Source organism: Nelumbo lutea, chromosome 4 (assembly GCF_056320005.1).
Source record: "Nelumbo lutea isolate HS-2025 chromosome 4, American lotus-T2T, whole genome shotgun sequence".
Classification (NCBI taxonomy): domain Eukaryota; kingdom Viridiplantae; phylum Streptophyta; class Magnoliopsida; order Proteales; family Nelumbonaceae; genus Nelumbo; species Nelumbo lutea.
The window spans coordinates 24,848,129-24,866,292 of record NC_142687.1 but is presented as its reverse complement, the minus strand read 5'-3'; the positions used below and the strand labels follow the sequence as shown (position 1 = coordinate 24,866,292).

The 18,164-nt window shown below is 38.7% G+C and overlaps 1 protein-coding gene across 5 annotated transcripts; it reads left to right on the top strand.

Annotated features, from left to right (window-relative positions):
* The first annotated feature begins 599 nt into the window (after positions 1-599).
* LOC148854698 (nuclear matrix constituent protein 1-like) lies at positions 600-16,717 on the top strand. Of its 5 annotated transcripts, none has more exons than XM_088983931.1 (9): positions 813-1,121; positions 1,292-1,724; positions 7,581-7,790; positions 8,485-8,738; positions 9,020-9,290; positions 9,390-9,473; positions 13,361-15,426; positions 15,800-16,031; positions 16,118-16,717. In XM_088983931.1, exons 2-9 carry the CDS (start codon positions 1,389-1,391, stop codon positions 16,361-16,363), a joined length of 3,699 nt encoding a protein of 1,232 aa, XP_088840057.1. In that variant the 5' UTR covers positions 813-1,121; positions 1,292-1,388; the 3' UTR covers positions 16,364-16,717. The 5 variants fall into 5 exon arrangements, with proteins under 5 accessions (XP_088840058.1, XP_088840055.1, XP_088840059.1 ...); XM_088983930.1 differs by having other exon boundaries at positions 1,040-1,196; XM_088983932.1 differs by having other exon boundaries at positions 600-1,724; positions 16,121-16,717.
* Positions 16,718-18,164: the final 1,447 nt, after the last annotated feature.

Sequence of the window (18,164 nt, the reverse complement as noted above, 5' to 3'; positions counted from 1 at the left end):
ATAAGCCTATATTGAGATACTAAGAAAATACTTCGTTGAGATATTATATAAATTGATTATTATTTTAAGAGACATAAGTAGAGAAATTTCATGTCAATCATTCCATGTAACCTGTTATATAATTTAATCTAGGGAGAATGATGGTTCAGCACAGGGTATAGAATTTATAGGCAAAAGTACACTTGAAGTGGGTGCCAGTTTGGAATTGATGTCAATTGACAAACAGGTTGGTATTGCCGTTGGAAATGTGGCACCGGGTCGGTTAAGATGAACTCTATCTTTATTTTTTCTATGGAGAAGTATAAATACAAATGATGCAGAATTCTGAATTCCAGCCCCCTATTATTAGCCCTCTTCTCCTATAAACCACATCTTGCCCGTGAATTTAGCATCAATTCACGGTCAGGATGCATTTCACCTCAACTTTGGGGTTATAAAATTATGATGTGGGCTGATTGGTCATTCTCTCTTTTTTTAATTAACTCCGTCGGGTTTGGGGCATTCGATTCGAGTCTGAGAAATCACGTAACCAAAGGCGTGGGGCCCACGCAGTGGCAGTGGCAGAATGAAATTGTTAGTTGTCACAGATCATTAACTTCACAATTCACATGGATGATGGATCGCAATCGCAACCGCAATCGCATCGTTCCGAGAAGCAAACTACTTTTTTATTTTTGGTTTGGGTTACAATTACAAGCACCGTTGCGTTTCTTCTCTACATGGTATATTCCATACCGATCTTTACTCCAACTTATTTACTAAAACATCCCTAACCACATCCCAAATTTACCATCTAAATGTATCCAGTCTAGTCATCCAGATTCCAGATTCCGGAGCCGCCTCTTATATGGACAGAAGAAAGCATGACAAAACACGATCAATTTTGGACTAAGGGCATTTTTGTCACGAAAAAGGTCGACATTCGAAGCGCAAGCTCTAAACTAAGCGCTAGCGGTGAAAAATGACAAGAAAGGCCTCGGTGACACCGATGTCAAGAATTCAAATTTAGGGTAATATAGTAAAAGGAAACTTGTAGCCCGATAATTAAAAGAAAGAACGCGAGCGATCGGCGCAAAGCGGAAAGGGAAAAGGCTGCGGTCGCAGAAAAGCGTGAAATAGAGGTTCGTTTTCTTGAGTTTCGGATTTCAGCACTCCGACTTGCCGGAATTTGGGAATTCCGTTCACGTCCGGCTAGGGTTTGTTTTTTCTTCTTTAATTAATCGTTTTCATCTAGAATTCGTGGAATCAGTGTTCCAGAGGTTCAATAACGTAGCGAATTCTTACCCTCTAGGGTTTCTTCTGTTGTCCGTCGATTTCTTGGTTATGAAGTTGAACCCAAGATCCGGAACTGCGGGTTTCGTGGAAGATTTATAGCGGAGAAGTGTCTGATGTTTACGCCGCAGAGGAAGGTGTGGTCGGGCTGGTCACTTACGCCGAGGAGTGACGTACAGAAGAATGGTGGGGCGTCGGTTCCAAACCCTAGAAATGGCGGAGGTGGAGATGGAAGTGTTGCAAAGGGAAAAAGTGTTGCTTTTCTTGAAGGGCCGCCGCCTCCGCTGGGTTCATTAGTTGACAATGGGGGAAATAATGTGACAGTGTTGGACGGTGGTGGTGACATGGATGACTGGCGACGGTTTTCAGAGGCTGGATTGTTGGACGAGGCGTCACTGGAGAAGAAGGACCGGTTAGCGCTGGTCGAGAAGGTTTCGAAGCTAGAAAAAGAGGTGGGTACTTTTCTTCATTCCCATTCTCTTCCTTTGTTCTTCTTACTGTATGTGTCTGATTGGTTTTTAGTACGTTCTATTTTCCTTGGTTCTTATTTACATTTAAAGGAAATATTTTTTTTTTCTGTTTTAATATATTAGAAAGACGTTAGCAGTGCTTGTATACTCCTTTAATTTGTTAATTTTCTTTTTAAGTATATCCTATGTGGTGGTGCATATCTTAAAATTGGGTTAGTGTACAAGTAAATAGTTCAGCGACGATGAGGAATAGTTCATTTACTCATATTGGGTGCTACAAAAACCAAAACCAGTACGCTTCCTTTAGACAGTGATATATTTTTTGATGATCTTACATACATTACATAAATAAGGCTTTCTTTTGAAAATGAAATATTTTGTGATTTGATCTCCTGAAGAGGTGTAATATGTTGTTCGTTGGTTTTCTTTTGATGGAGTCGTGCACTCCTGTAACAACTGGTTGTTTGGAGATAATTTAAGATCAGATCATCTGAACAACCACAAAACATTCTAAGAAAAAGCCTTAAGCGTTATCAGAAAGCCTGTCATGACATGTTTGAATCGAATGGCTTCCACCGTCTTAAGGTTTCTTCAAGTGGAGCATATCACCTTGATGATGAACTTTTCCATATGAGTAAGATTCTGATTTCTAATTTACATCTTTTTTAATTATCATCCCATCTCTCATGTTCACTCAATTATGATGATATATCTTTAAGAGTGAAAAATGTAATCAGACAACAGGACTGTGCTATGGGTATATTGACTTAAAACTTGGAACTTCAAAGGGGCTTTTGCTATTTCTTCAGATTTATGGCACTAGGCTTTATACCAAAAAGAGACCTTGTGCTTTAGAATAAAGTAATAAGGGAATTTCTAAAAGAAGAGTTAGTAACTAGTGCCATTAGGTTAAGGATCAGTTATACTTTATCAAGTTATTTGTTGTTATTAGGCATATTACAATGTTTGAGTTCACTTCTGATATTCAATTAGGTTACTATGAACGTCAATGTATTTAAGCACTGAATTATTTACATCTGGAGGGACTTGGCAAGGTTACTATTAGAATTATATATTGTTAAGTTGCCATAAGTTTTTCTAGATTCAGTTGCCGAAAAGTAGAATTTGTACCAGGGTGTTGACACTTTTTTGCTCTGGTAATGGAAAAGAGTCAGGTCACATTTGGGAGTGCTTTTCTAACTGTCTTTTTTGCGCCTTTTCATGTTAGGGAAGCCAAAAACCAGTAAAAAAATTGTTTGGTGTTGCATGAAAAAATCCCATTTGAAAACGTGAAAAATTTTATATTTATTTCTTCATGTTTGCAAGAACTTATTGTGAATGAAAAAGCTGGTGATCAGCCAAACACAAAGAAAGAACTTTTTTTTTTTTTAAAGCTTGTTTCAAAAATAGCTTGTCAGAATCCTGTTTAGGCAAAAAAAAAAAAAAAAACAAAAACAAAAAAGGAAAAAGGAAAAAGAAAATCTCCCAAAAGCAGTCTCAGTCAAATGGTCTCTTTTTCATTTAATGGTTGCATGGTCTAGATCAATTTGCAAAAATTAATATCATCTTTAAATCTTTTATACTGTAGGCTTCCATGCAGTCAGTATATTCAAGCACAATTGCTGTTAAAATTTTAATGACATCTATTTTTTTTCTGGTGTAAATATTTGAGGTAGTATTGTTACAGACTTGCCTTAGCATTAGGATCCACTTCACTTGGCCGTTTTTATTTTTTTTTGTTTTTGTTTTTGTGTTGTGATGGGTATTTGCAGAAGAGTAGTGTTTTGAAAAATTGTACTTGACCAAACAATTTATCTGGAAAAATAGGAAACGAGATAGTGCCAAGTTCCTGGATATTGGGTGGTTTGATGGTTTGAACCAGGTAAATCCTGAGTTAAACTGGGAAAATTGGAACTTTCCAACACTATGCTCAATGTCTGGTCCTATTTGATGACATTGATAAAACAAAACCGCTTACTGTGTCTAAGTGAGAAAAAAGAGTTCAAAAAAAAAAAAAACAGAAAGGGTTAAACGAAAGAAGGTGATAAACAAGCTAACTTCAGGAATATTTTAATAGAAGGTGGTTCCAAGGAGGTTATAGATTGGTTGATAGGTGATAAGACTGGGGTGTGGATATTTAGATCTAAATCTGCAAACAGATTGGCTGATGGTCTAGCCAAACTTAGGGCAAATTGGGGTAGTTTGGACCTGATTCTTGAAGTCTACCATCCTTGACAAATGCGGCACGGTTGATGACAAGTAAATGTCAAACTTAGGGCTGTAAACAGATTGGTCCAGCTAAATCCGCATCCAACCTGATTTTCAAAATCGTGGATCTGGATCCAATCTGAGTCTGGCATTTCAAATTTCAGGTCAGGTCTGGATTTAATCTGCATCCACCATATTGTGTTTAAAATGACAAAAAAAAGTTTTAAAAAACTAATTGTTTTTAACTTACACATGTATAAAAATGTGCACAAATATAAAATATTAAATTTATCATTTATAAACTTTATATAATTATGTATAATATGTATACATACAGTTTTAAGGCCAGTTATGTTGTACTTGCATGGTGCAGAGTGTTGGGCAGTCAAGAAACAACATGTCTAGAAAATGAATGTGGCGAAAATGTGAGTGCTAATATGGATGATTGAGAAAACTAGAAAGGATAGGATTAGGAAATAAGTATTGATAAAAAAAGGATTAGGAATGAAGTATTGATAAACATAAGGATTAGGAATGAAGTATTGATAAAAAAAAGATTAGGAATGAAGTTATCAATAGGAACATAGGAGTAGCTCCAATAGGTGATAAAATGAGAGAGAGAGAGAGAGAGAGAGAGAGAGAGAGAGAGAGAGAGAGAGAGAGAGATGGCTTGGGCATGTTCATAAAAGAGCACCAACTACGCCAGTTGGGAGAAGTTATTTATTACACATCGAAGGGGCTAGACGAGCTCAGGGTAGACCAAAAAGAACATGAGTAGAAGTAGTAATAAATGATTTAAGCACTAATAATTCAACAGTGGATATGGTGTTGAATAGAAGGATTGGTGAAGTAGGATTCATGTACCCCATATAGTTGGGATAAGGCATGGATGATGATGTTGATTACATAATTATTATATATATATAGTAATTTTTTAATGGACTCGGATTTTTAATTGGATTGGATGGGGTTAAATCCACATCTTATCCGATTATTAATTAGATGCAACTTTTAACATCTAAATATTGCATAATCAGATATAGAGTCAAATTGGATATTCAATTTTCGGAGTCCATTGACAGCCTTAGTTAAACCATAGAAATCCTATAAAAATATCTTAAAAACAAAGGAATTTAATGACTTGGAATGAAACCTTGTCTAAGAAAGTTAAGGGCCAATATTTTGTAGTTGATTTTAGGTTGGTGTATCCATCAGAACGTTACAAGCAGTTGCCTTGCTAGTTGCCAAGTTTTGGCATGTTTAGACCCATCGGTTTTATTTCATCCTGGTAAACTGACATTTACCCTTAATCCAGAAATAGTTTTGTGAATCTAAAAATTGTTGTTGGACTCCGGAGAGGGTGCCTATTGATCGAAATACCGAAGTTAATCGTGCATATGTATAATATCTACCTCTCTTGTTCTATTGTAATTTTCTTTATTGGATAACAATAATAGTTATATTGTGGGTCAAACTTCTACTGTAAGCTGAATGTTTTGTCTCATTTGGATAGTTACTTTAACTTGTTTAATTTATTAAGTCAGCTTTTTTTGATAGGAAATGGTAACTTTCATTAGCTAAAAAACCAGAAGTACAATTGTCACCTACTAATGTGAAAGGTGACCCCTGAACAAAAACAGGAGAGGCTCAATAAACTTGTGCCCAAAAGCCAAAAGTAAATGCCCAAAACAAAATTTCCAGTTAAGGAAATTTGGAGCAGACCTATTCCTCCTCGGGTGAGGTTTTTTGTTGGGAAATTTTCCTGGAAAGAATCAACACTTTAGACTTACTCCAAAGAAAGAGACCCAACTATTGTTTACTTCCTAATAGATGTGCTCTTTGTAAAGCTGATGGGGAATCTGACTACCACCTCATGGTCTCTTGTAAGGTTGCTAAATCTGTTTGGGAGTGGGTTTTCTCCCGTTTTGGGTGTTCTTGGTATCCTTCGGAGATTGTCCAAGGTTTGTTTTCCCCATCTTTTTTCAGTTGGCCTAAGAAGCGAGGGAAGACTATGTGGAGGTGTATTAGGGCAGCGGTTTGCTGGTCTTTGTGGGAAGAAGGAAACTCATGCATATTTTCTGACAAAGAAAAAACTTTGGAAGACTTGTTAGACCGAATCCTTATAAGAACGGTCAATTGGCTAAAATCTTTGGAGTCGTTTTCAGAATGTCCTATGGATGTCTTGCTAAGAAACTGGAAATAGATTGCTTCCACTGCAAGATGCAAGATGACTCTTTGTCCGTTCTGGTACCCTCCCCCCTCGGGCTTTATAAAGCTGAATTTTGATGGCAGTAGTGTAAGGAATCCAGGGCCCTCTGGGATTGGAGGAGTCTTCAGGAATGAGGAAGGGATTGTTATTGCTTTATTCTTTGGCCCTATTGGAGAAGGTGACTCCCTTAGGGCTGAGATCCTTGCAGCGTTTGAAGGAATTCGAAGAGCAAAAGATCTAAATATTAGCCGTTTGATTCTGGAAGGTGACTTGAAGGTGGTGGTTAATTGGTTGAAGACAGATGACAGTGGTTTGTGGAACTTTAACAATGAGAAAAAACAGTTCTTATGGCTGGGTAGGGACATAGAGATTTAGTACAGCTGGGTGAAGAGGAGTGCCAACTCATTTGCGGATGGGTTGGCCAAGCAAGGAGTGACTAGGGAGGCTGTTTTTTGGGCTAGTTTTTAATTTTCTTTGCTTTCCCTGAGTTTTCTGTTTTTTGGGGAGCGGAGTTATTTTATCTCCCTCTGTATTCCTTTCCCTCTTTTCTCTTAATTTAATGAAATTGATGTTATTGATTAAAAAAAAAAACCTCCCGACCCCTTGCTTTGCTATGTTGTCAGCTAAAGCATTTTTTGACCTCCTAGACCAATAAACTTGTGCACCCAGCTCCCTTGTGAGGCTCAATAATTTCCTTACAGGTTGTCTAAGGGACCACGTTCCCAAACTATTTGATTGCAGCCAATCTACTACTAATTTTGAATCTCCCTCTACTTCTAGCTGTTGATACCCCAATTGCTTGGCCAATCTGAGCCCCTGGAGGAGGGCCAAACTTCAGTGAGTCCCCCAAACCTATTGGGCTATTTGACATAGAGGATTTTTCCTCCCGCATCTCTAAACACACCCCCTATTCCAGAAGGTCCAGGGTTCCCAAAAGAGCTTCCATCAATGTTCAGTTAGACATTACACTGCAAAGGAGGGGACCAAACTGCTTGTATGGTAGGTGATTAAGTAGAAGACCTTGCTAAAACACTCCAGCCTCTAATCAAATCATCTACAGAGACATCCTTGAACAAGATTTATTAAGTCTGCTTTTGATATTAATAATCCAGCTTTCCCTTTGTTACTGGTTTAGTAGATTTTGATAATTAATTCTAGTTATTTTAGCAAATAGGATCTAGTTATCTTATTATTATTGTTTTTGTTGTTCTTACTACTACCGTTATCTAATTGCAGTAGTTGTTCTTTTGGTTTGACTTGGTTTGAACCACCCAAAAGCTGTTCTTGCCATCTTCAATGTTCATGCAACATGTGTTCTTATATAAGTTGATATTAATCTGTGCCTTTACCTCCTTGTTTGTTTTGCTTTCAGCTTGAACGTTGCACATTATTTTTTAGCTGACCTTTCTTTTTTTGAGCAGCTTTTTGAATACCAATATAATATGGGGCTGCTTCTGATTGAAAAGAAAGAATGGACTTCTAAGAATGAAGAACTCAGGCAAGCATTAATTGAAGCACAGGAGATCCTCAAGCGTGAACAAGCTGCACACTTAATTGCAATATCTGATGTAGAGAAGCGAGAAGAAAATCTGAGGAAGGCTTTGGGAGTTGAGAAGCAGTGTGTGGATGATGTATGATATATGCTTGCTATTTCTAGTTTTTTCTTCCTTGATACTAATTGTGTAAAGAATTTTATGTTTGTGAATTATAACTTTCAAATACCATGCTTGCTGTGTTTGCTCTATGTATCATTTTAGAATGTTGCTGATATTCAGTGAGCAAGATTCCATGTGTTCATGGTTTGATCTTGCTTGGTTCATGATTAACATGACCTCAAATTGCCCTTGATAGAGTATTACCATTGTTTTTTTTATCTATTTATTTATCTGTGGTTCTTTAACATTGGTGGGGGAGCGATAACAAGGATTGTTGATTTGTCTCAAGATTGCAAGCATGGTGGGGGAGTGATAACATTAGTTCTTACTTATCAAAAAAAAAAAAAAAAGATTGGTTCTTTGATTGTGAAGTTGCTCTCTCTCTCTCTCTCTCTCTCTATATATATATATATATATATATATATCTGACCATTTTTATTAGTTCTTGCTTATAAAAAAAAAGATTGGTTCTTTGATTGTGAAGTTGCTCTCTCTCTCTCTCTATTGATTTTTTATTAGTTCCACCTCTTTAACTTTACACCCATCCACGTGTGCACTCTTATGGTAAGAAATATTTGGTCTGTCTATGATGAATAGAAATGAATATCCAACTAGATTATTATTCTGTCATGCACTGTTCTCATTCCCTGAACAACATGGGTCATTGTAGCTTGAAAAGGCTTTGCGTGAGATGCGTGGGGAGTATGCAGAAATCAAGTTTACATCTGATACAAAGTTAGCTGAAGCAAGTGATTTGGTTGTTAATATTGAGGAGAAGTCTTTGGAGGTGGAAGCAAAGCTGCATGCTGCAGATGCCAATCTTGCTGAGGCAAGAAGAAAGAGTTCAGAGGTGGAAAGGAAGCTGCAAGAAGTGGAAGCTCGTGAAAGTATACTTCGAAGGGAACGTCTATCCCTAAATGCAGAGTATACTCTAGTGTCTTGGGCCACCTTATTATTATTATTATTTTTTTGTATCCATCACTTGTTTTTACTCATTGTTTTGGGTTGTCAAACTTAAATTCAACTAAACTCAGCCCTAATCCCAACTATTTGGGGGTTGGCTACACTAATCCTGTCCCATTGTGCTCTATCGAGAGCAACATTTTTTGTCATGTTATAAGTCCTTAATTTTTCAAGGTCATAAGTTAGATAATGCAAATGCCATGTTCCATTTCCAACTTGCAAAATGTCTTCCATTTTCTCAGGCGAGAAGCACAGGAGACAACTTTGTCTAAACAGAGAGAAGACTTGAGAGAGTGGGAAAGGAAACTACAGGAGGGCGAAGAGAGGTTGGGTGAGGGTCGGCGGATCTTGAACCAGAGAGAGGAGAGAGCAAATGAAAACGACCGACTTCTTAAGCAAAGAGAAAAGCATCTTGAAGAGGTTGAAAAGAAGATTGATATGATGAATATAACTTTAAAAGAGAAAGAAGATGACATAAATACTAGATTAGCAAATCTAATTGCAAAAGAGGAGGTATGCTTATTTTCTAACTGAGATAGTCCAATATTTTTAAGTTCTAGTTAATGCATTCTTATACATCCAACTCTATTCTTTTGTTTCTTTGGGGTGCAGGAAGCTGATTTGACCAAAAGGAGCTTAGATATGAAAGAGAAGGAACTTCTTGTGCTAGAAGAGAAGCTAAATGCTAGAGAAAGAGTGAGTTATTTTCCTATACTAATTAAAAAGAACTATCTTATCCATTGTGGTTAATTAAGATGTTTCATAAATTCCTTTCTATATTTCAGTTATGCCTAATGTGCAATGCTTGTAATGGATCTCTTAAGCTTTATAGGTGTAATATGAAAAAAAAGCTTCATAGGTGATCATGATTTTTCACATAATGAAATAGGGTTAAATACTTAAAAAACCTCCTCTCTGGTTTCTGATAAATGCTTAAACCACCCCTCTGGTTTCTAAAATGACTTGAAGTACCTTGCTAGATGACGTCACAGGTTGAATACTACCCCTGTTAGTGGTCTGTCACATTCTGTCTGCATATGACATCACGTGATGTATATAATCTTTTCAAAACCCATGTTTACCCTTCCCTGCCAATCCTCCATGCCTAGACAAACTTAGTATCAGATGGTCATTCCCTTGCCAATCTCCCACCAAAATCATATCCAGAGAGAGTAAGAATAGGAGAGCACAGATGGAAAAACATTAACCTTGCAAACATCCACTTGCATATTCCAAATAAGTTTTTTTCTGAAACTTCCACTGTTGTATAAAATAAACCCAACATTTTCTTGCTTTGTTGTTAACAATCAGATACTTTATTACCCCTCAAGTTGTACAATTCATAGGGAACTATTTCCATCCAACTGATTATTCTCTTCTAATCCATATAGTTCAAACCTTAAACTAATCACATGCTTGACCATATTTGACATTGGCAGAAGCATTTTATTAAAAGATAAAAGATAAAGAAATTAGGAGACATGATCAATCTGTCAATTGCCAAAATTAAGTGATGTGTCTAAAGCAATTAGATAAAAAAGGAATAGAAAAATGAGGAAATTAGAGATTCAGTATAGAGGTTGAACAATCTGGAGAGAGAACCAAATCCATTGATTCTCTGATTGAGTGCAAATCTCAGATAGAAGGAAGCTGTGGAGCCTCTTCATACTAAACATTGATGTTAATAAGATGTGCAGAGTCAAACCCAGTTTGGCATTTGTAAACACGATATGGGACAATTGCTCGAGTATTGGGGTGGTTTGTTTGGTGCCTTGTGCAGTTGGAGAAACGAATATAAGTGAGTAGGCATAGGGAGCTCAACTGTACAACCAGTTGGTGAGGAAGGGCTATGGAGTCTCTGAAGGAGAGTGGAGTGATTTGAGGGAAACATGAAGGAGGGTGTTGGGTTTCTTGCCTGCTCTGGTATGTCCTCTGTTACAATCGGTTTACAGAGGAAGAAATAAGTAGAGGGAAGGGGAGGAGAAAGGAAGAAGAAATAGAAAAGAGGGAAGAAGGAAAATAGCTGGACTGTGATGGTCTGCTTACTCTTTGCTATGTGCAGTTAACAGAGAAGTGGAAAGAAGAGTAGAGAAAGAAGGGAAGAGGAAAAAAAAAAGAAAGAAGAAAAGAGAAGAGAGGAGGGAGGGGAGACTGGTGGAAAGCTGGTGCTCCTCTGCTTGTCAGCTGTGGAGGAGGAGGAAGAAAGAAAGAAAGAGGTAAAATGGACTTTTCAAGCTCTTCCCCCTTTCTTTTTAAATGAAGTAGTGCTCAGTCACCACTGCTGCTCTGTTTCTCTGCGTTCTTTGGATGGAATTTGTATCTCTAGAGGGTAAAATGCACTTTTTAAAACTGTCCATTTTCAAACTACGGGTAATGAAATATTTGGTTAGTCAATTTATGATTTATAACATGAAAATGAAAGTTGAATCCAAATATTCAGGTTCATTTAAGTGAAAAAATCAGTAAGGTGTCCTGGCCTTTTCGAGATAGCAGTGGACAAGAATGCAACATTGGCTGATTATTTGGAAATTCAGAATGGAGTCTTGGTCTGGAATTCCCAACTGCGGGAGATAAACTCACTCGTAGGTTTGCTGCAGTCTTTATATAATGTCAGATTAAATGTAGCTGCGGAGGACAAAAGGAAATGGATGTTTGAAAACTTAGGAATTTTCTTTGTCAGATCCAGTGTTTTAAAAGCTCAAGGGCCAATTTGCGCATGAGGCGCAAGGCGTGGCATGCGCCTTTTTAAGAAAGGTGCAAAATAAAACAAGCTAAAAAATAAAAAAAGTCAGAAAATTGAAAAAAAAGCCAACAATTTAAAAAAAATGCAAAAAATATTAAACATAATGTTAATAAAAAATATAAACTTAAATTTTAAAATAAATGATTTAGAAAACCTATTATCTAAAATTAAAATACCTAGGCATAACATGTAAAGTGTATTCAAATGAAAATTTAAAAATAAAAGCAAACATATAAAGCATTTTCAAGTATGTAAGACCCACAATCTCTTTTTTTTCCTTAATTGCATTGCTTCAAATAGTTAATGTGATGTAAAACATATTGCATTCCACGCCCCTCGAGGCAAGCCCGAACAAGTCTATGTTAGGGTTTGCCTCGAGGGGCGTGGTCGGGGGTGGAGCCCCCGGCCCAGCCGTTAGACTCAAAAAAAAAAAAAACAAAAAGCACAAAATTTTAAAAAGGCGCACGCCTGGGATGAGGAGCAGGGCGCATCAGGTGCGCCTAGGCGCACCAAGCGCGCGCCTTTTGAAAGGGGTGCGCCTAGGACCTGGGCGAGGCACATACCCCAAAATGCGCCTCGCTGTGCGCCTTTTAAATCACTGGTCAGATCTTTCTATAACAGCTTGACAAGGGAGGAGTCTTCTGCTTTCCCGCTTTCCTGGATAAGAAATGTCCCTTCAAAGGTGTCTTTCTTTGTGTTGTCAGCGGTGCTGGACAGAATACAGACCAGAGATATCCTAGTCAGAAGGGGCATTCAAGTGCAGGATGAAAGATGTCCTCTATGCAACAGAAGCACTGAAGCCTCTAATCACCTCTTGATCCACTGTGACTTCATACACTGGATTTGGGGGAATATTTTGGACTTGTTCAGGATTAAGATGTGCTTTCCACCTGATGTGAAGAGCTTTCTGTTTGCTTGGTGGTTAAAGGATTTAAGTAAGGCTGGAAGGGTGGTTTGAAACACCTTTCCTGCAGCTGTGTTCTTGGCAGTTTGGCGTGAAAGGAACCAGAGAGTATTTGAAGGGCGTCAATAATCAAAAGAGGAAGTTATTAAAAATATCATGGGCATTCTGTGTTCGTGGCTGGCTAATCACTCGCTTTTCAAATCTAGACATTTAAGTTCTTTTTTTGACAAAGAGCTCTTTTTTGGACAGTTTCTTTGTTTGTAAACACCTTCTGGCTCAGTTCTTGGGTTTTGGGGTTCTACGGGTTTTTCCTTTAGTACTGTTTCTCATTGTACAGGGATTTGGGCTGATTGTATATCCTTCATATTTTTTGCAGTTTAATATATTACCTTATTTTTTCAAAAAAAAAAATCAGTTACATGTTGAGATAGTTGCGTTAAATTTTCTTTCTGACATTACCTATAAAAAATAATAAATAAATAAACAAAAACTCCTTTTCTGACATGTCATGTTATTGCCTATACTAGTTCTTTTGGGTTGATACCTGACCAGTATTGGTTTTAATAATAGATCCTAGTGTGTGACATCTACATACTTAAAATAGAATGTAGATGTTGGTCGCCAAGCATAAGCTCAACAAGAAATTTTTACATTCTGTTCAAATTATACCTGTTAAGGTTTTGATAATTCAAGATTGTATCACATGGATTCCTGAACTTAGATGGGGAATTATTTGATTTGGGTACTTTCTGTTTCACATGAAATCATTTACATTCTGTTCAAATTAAAAAGAATTTGTGAATATTGAGTTAGGTATTTTCCGTTTAACTGGTTGCCAGGGTTTGAATTTTGAGTTATTAGATTTTGTGATCCCTTTTGTAGTTCTATTTTCTTCTTTTGTTGTGACTGACACTTGATTTTTTTTTCATGTTATAGATGGAGATCCAACAGATCCTTGATGAGCACAACAACATTCTGGAGAAGAAGAAACATGAATTTGAGTTGGAATTGGAGCGGAAGAGGAAATCCTTGGATGAAGAACTGAAAAGCAGAGTAGTTGAAGTGGATCAGAGGGAAGTTGAAGTTAACCACAAAGAGGAAAAAATTGCTAAACGGGAGCAGGCAGTAGAGAAGAAATTGGAGAAATCTAAGGAGAAGGAAAAGGACCTTGAGTCAAAATTGAAAGCTTTGAAGGAGAGGGAGAAAGTTCTCAAAGCTGAGGAGAAGAGCTTGGAGATACAGAAGAAACAAATGCTTTCTGAAAGAGAGAACTTGGTGATACTCAAAGCTGAAGTGGAGAAAATAAAGGCTGACATTGATGAGCAGCAAACGAGGATATGCGAAGAAAGGGAAAAGCTCAAAGTAACTGAAGATGAGAGAGCTGAATATATTCGGCTGCAATCAGAGCTGAAACGGGAGAATGATAAATGCAGGCTTGAGAAGGAATTATTTTTGAAGGAGGTTGAGGATTTGAGGCAGGAAAAGGAGCATTTTGAGAGGGAGTGGGAAGTTTTGGACGAAAAAAGAACTGAAATTATGAAAGAGTTGAAGAAGGTAAGTGAAGAGAAAGAAAGTCTGGAGAAACTGAAAACCTCAGAAGAGGAAAGGCTGAAAAATGAAAGGATTGCGATGCAGGATTCTGTGAAAAGGAAGGAGGAAGCTCTAAAACTGGAGAAAGAATCTTTCACTGCCTGCATGGAGCATGAACAATCAGTGCTTTCTGAAAAAGCTCGAAGTGAGCATGATCAGATGCTCCATGACTTTGAGCTGCTGAAAAGGGAACTCGAGGCTGATATTCATAATAGACAAGAGGAAATGGAGAAACACTTGCAGGAAAGAGAGAGGGAATTTGGAGAGGAGAGGTCTAGAGAACAGAATAAAATTGACCACCTAAGGGAGGTGGCTCGGAGAGAAATGGAAGAAATGGAGCTGGAAAGACGTAGAATCAAAAAAGAAAAAGAAGAGGTTGCTACACACAAAAGGCATCTTGAAGTACAGCAACTTGAAATGCGGAAAGACATTGATGATCTTGTTACGCTTAGCAAGAAGCTCAAGGATCAGAGAGAACAATTTCTCAGGGAGAGAGAACACTTCCTTGCATTCGTGGAGAAAAACAAGGATTGCATGAACTGTGGAGAAATTATCAGTGAATTTGTGTTCTCCGATCTGCAGTCCCTTCAAGAGCTTGATGGTGCCAAGGTCCTTCCCCTGCCAAGACTGGCTGAAAATTATCTGAAGTCAATGCAAGGTGGTGGCACCAGTGCTGATGAGGCAAATAATGAATTTTCTCCTGGAGGAACAAGTTTGGCTTCTCCTGGTGGACGCATGTCTTGGCTCCGGAAATGCACTTCCAGAATATTTAACTTCTCCCCAATCAAAAAGACTGAGCAAGTTGCTGCTCAAGGCCTAGGTACGGAATCTGTTCCTACAGAAGTTAATATAGAAGTTAATATGGAAGATGAACCAGAACCTTCCTTTGTGGTACCAAGTGATTCTTTTGATGTCCAGAGGATCCAATTAGATAATAGCATCAGAGAGTTGCAAGATGAACCAACTTTATCTGTTGAACAGAGCAACATGGATAGCAAGACAGAAGAATTACCAGAAGATTCCCAACATTCGGAGCTGAAGAGTGGTAGACGCAAATATGCCAAGAAACGTAGGCCCATGCGTAGAACACGTTCTGTGAAGGCTGTTGTTGAGGATGCAAAGGTTATTCTTGGGGAAACCCCTGAAGAGAATAAGAATGAACAAAATGGGAATAGAGAAGGTTTTGTCGATATTGTTGAAGAAAGCCGAGGAGATTCTGGTATGGCAAGCATGAGGCGGAAGCGTAACCATGCCCATGCTTCTATAACTACTGTGAGTGAGCAGGATGCTGATGACAGTGAAGTGCGCTCAGATAGTGTTACAACAGGTGGGCGGAGAAAGAGGAGGCAAACAGTTGCACCAGCTATGCAAACTCCAGGTGAAAAGCGATACAACCTAAGGCGTCCGAAAGTGTAAGTCTCAACATGTTTTGTCTGTTAAGGATGACTTGCGACCATAGGTTAGTGGCCTTTTATTGACTATCTTGAAATGGAGATTGATTCTGCTTACCATGGTTCTTGGCTGTGAACTGAGAGATGTCCTGTCAATTTGAAGTTCTAGGTGGGTAATGTACACACATTAACAAGATACTGAAGAGGGCATGCATCTCTGGTTCATGGTGGGCAACCATGTATGCCATATTCTTGACTGATTTTGGATCTTTTGGTGTTATCTTAAATCACTGTCTAGCTGGTCATTGTTTTTTCACTTAAGATGTAATTTGCTATTCTCAAATATTCTCTTTACGTGTTTTACTAGTCATTATTGTTTCAAATTGATGAATAGTGTGGGCAAAGCTGTAGCAGAAGTTCAAGCAACATCTGATCCCACCAAAGGAATGAAGAAGGCAGCTGATGGTGGTGAGGTTACAGGAGAAGAAGCTTCCAAGCAGGAAGCTGCCATTGCAGATTCTCAGGGAGTTAATGGTGAGAATGGGCAAAGTACACGTTTGGTGCAGGTGACAGCATTAGAAAGTGTGGTGGAAATTCATGAGATCTCAGCCGATAGAGCTGTCAGGGTACCTCTCTCTCTCTCTACGTGCTCCAGAAGGTTGGACTTAGTTGACTCCTAATACTCCCCGTTTTGTTCATTTTTTCTCTGCAGCAGTTTGAGACAGTAACTGGTGGTGGCAATGGTGAGGCAATGATGTTGATTGGGAATGCAGAGTTGAGTGAAGAAGTGAATGGGACAACAGAAGGGCCGGTTGAGTATGGTGATGAAGAGTATGCGAGTGAAGGTGACGAGGGAGATGGATTTGGGGACGAAGATGAGGATGATGATGATGATGAGTCTGAGCATCCAGGCGAAGTGTCGATTGGGAAAAAGTTGTGGAATTTCTTCACAACGTGATTAGGTTCCACCTGTGTTTTTGGCACGTTGATGGGGGTGTCTTGACTGCATCAAGTTTTTTGAGCTTGCTGTTAAGAGCTCTCTGTTGTCTTGTGTATTAACATTTGAAATGTACTGTAACTAGGGACCTCTCTCATTTCAAGTGGGAGTGGGAGGATAGGACCGCCTTTCTATTTTTTCCCCTTTCTCTCTTTTATATCGATATTGTTTCCGTTGTGCCTTTGGTTAGGATATCGGTCTGTTTTATTATTTTCAGCAGGCCTGTGTTGATTTGTAGTAAATAGATCCCCCTGTTTAACATTGGCACTTCAGCCTGCCTTTTCCATTGTCTAAATTATTTGTATCCACTATCAACTACTGTTGTTTCTTTTCCCCAACCTCTCTTTTCCTGATTTCTGTTGTCTTGACTCTGGAGTTGGATTATTGGATATATCTCTATTGCCCAAACTCGTTTGGTTCAATACCCAACATTTAAATAGTTGAGCTTTCCAATTAATTTCGTGATTTGGGGGTTCCATTGGATAGAGTGGTTTAATATCTCATATCATCGTCATTTGCATTTTTAGGCGGTAAGGAACGCCCTGGGGTGACGGGATTTGCTGCAATTAAAAATTTCACTGGAAACATGGGAGTCCAGCCACAAATTGGGAAAATCTCACCATAAATTTAATACATGATGTACCTGAGATAATCCCAATATTAAATTTAATACAGGTACCCAAGGTTCAACAAATTGGGTACACCTCTATAAATTTAATACATGTATCTGAGATAGGTACAGTATGTATCGTGGCCTTCTTGATGCCCCTATTCCCTATGTGAGTGTTTTGGGTCAGCGAATGGTTTAAAGGGTAGACCGACCTTAAACTGGTCCCTATCAAACTAGATTTGAAAAAAGAAAAGATAGGCACCCAGTGGACTCTGGAGCTGTATCTAGTAATATTGACGATGACCGTCATCGGTTTTGAAACCGATAGGTATGCTAAACCAAGTAAGGACAGATCACCATGTAGGTTAGTACCCTAGAGGTTGGCTGCCTATTCAAGTCGTTAGTTGCCTAGGTCGGTGAGGTCAAGCCGGCATCTGAAGTCATCAGCTTGTTCTCCTAAAGTGACGTGCTCCGCTCAGTTGAGGGGCAACCTACTCTTCTTCCTTAGGCGGGGATGTAGGTTGGGTTAGTTGGTTTAGGCCGACCTGGCTCAGTTTGACCTGTCCCCACGTGGCACTGAGATGTCAATAAATGATTCAGATTAGCCACGTCCTGTTGTAATTGGTTGGCCAAATCACCCCTTATTAGATTGTATCCGAGACATCAAATTCTGTTATCACTAGGGTTAGGGCTTATGGGTATGACGGTAGGAGGGACAGGCTACCTTATCCCAACCCTATTGGGCTGACAAATGGCCCAAATCTTCATTTCCGATCTACAATTTTACTACATGTATCTCATACTAGATTATTCATACATCACAATCACACACAAGATCAAAAAAATTGTAACGTATCCAGGCATATTGGCCGATACATACTGTATCAGGGGCTTCCCGGTACAGGCCTACACGGCCTGCATCGTTATTTTGAACCTTGCTCACACATTAGTGTGATATGATACATTTGTATTGGCGGAATTGAATTTCACCCAAATTTTGCTAATGTTAGAGTAGTGTTAACTTGAAATTTGCCGAGACTTAGTGGGATCTGATGGAGTGCGATCCAGCCGGTCTTAGCTGTCCGCTGCCTTGCTTCCGAACGGGGTAGCAGGGAACCTGAAACGGAGGAGATGGGAAAGCTTCGGGGGGAA

Bases quoted from the DNA above. Each gene is read 5' to 3' on its own strand.
- LOC148854698 (XM_088983929.1), top strand. From the start codon at position 1,389: ATGTTTACGCCGCAGAGGAAGGTGTGGTCGGGCTGGTCACTTACGCCG. The intron at 7,791-8,484 runs GTATGATATATG...GGGTCATTGTAG, and splicing joins AGAAGCAGTGTGTGGATGAT to CTTGAAAAGGCTTTGCGTGA. The intron at 15,427-15,799 runs GTAAGTCTCAAC...ATTGATGAATAG, and splicing joins AACCTAAGGCGTCCGAAAGT to TGTGGGCAAAGCTGTAGCAG.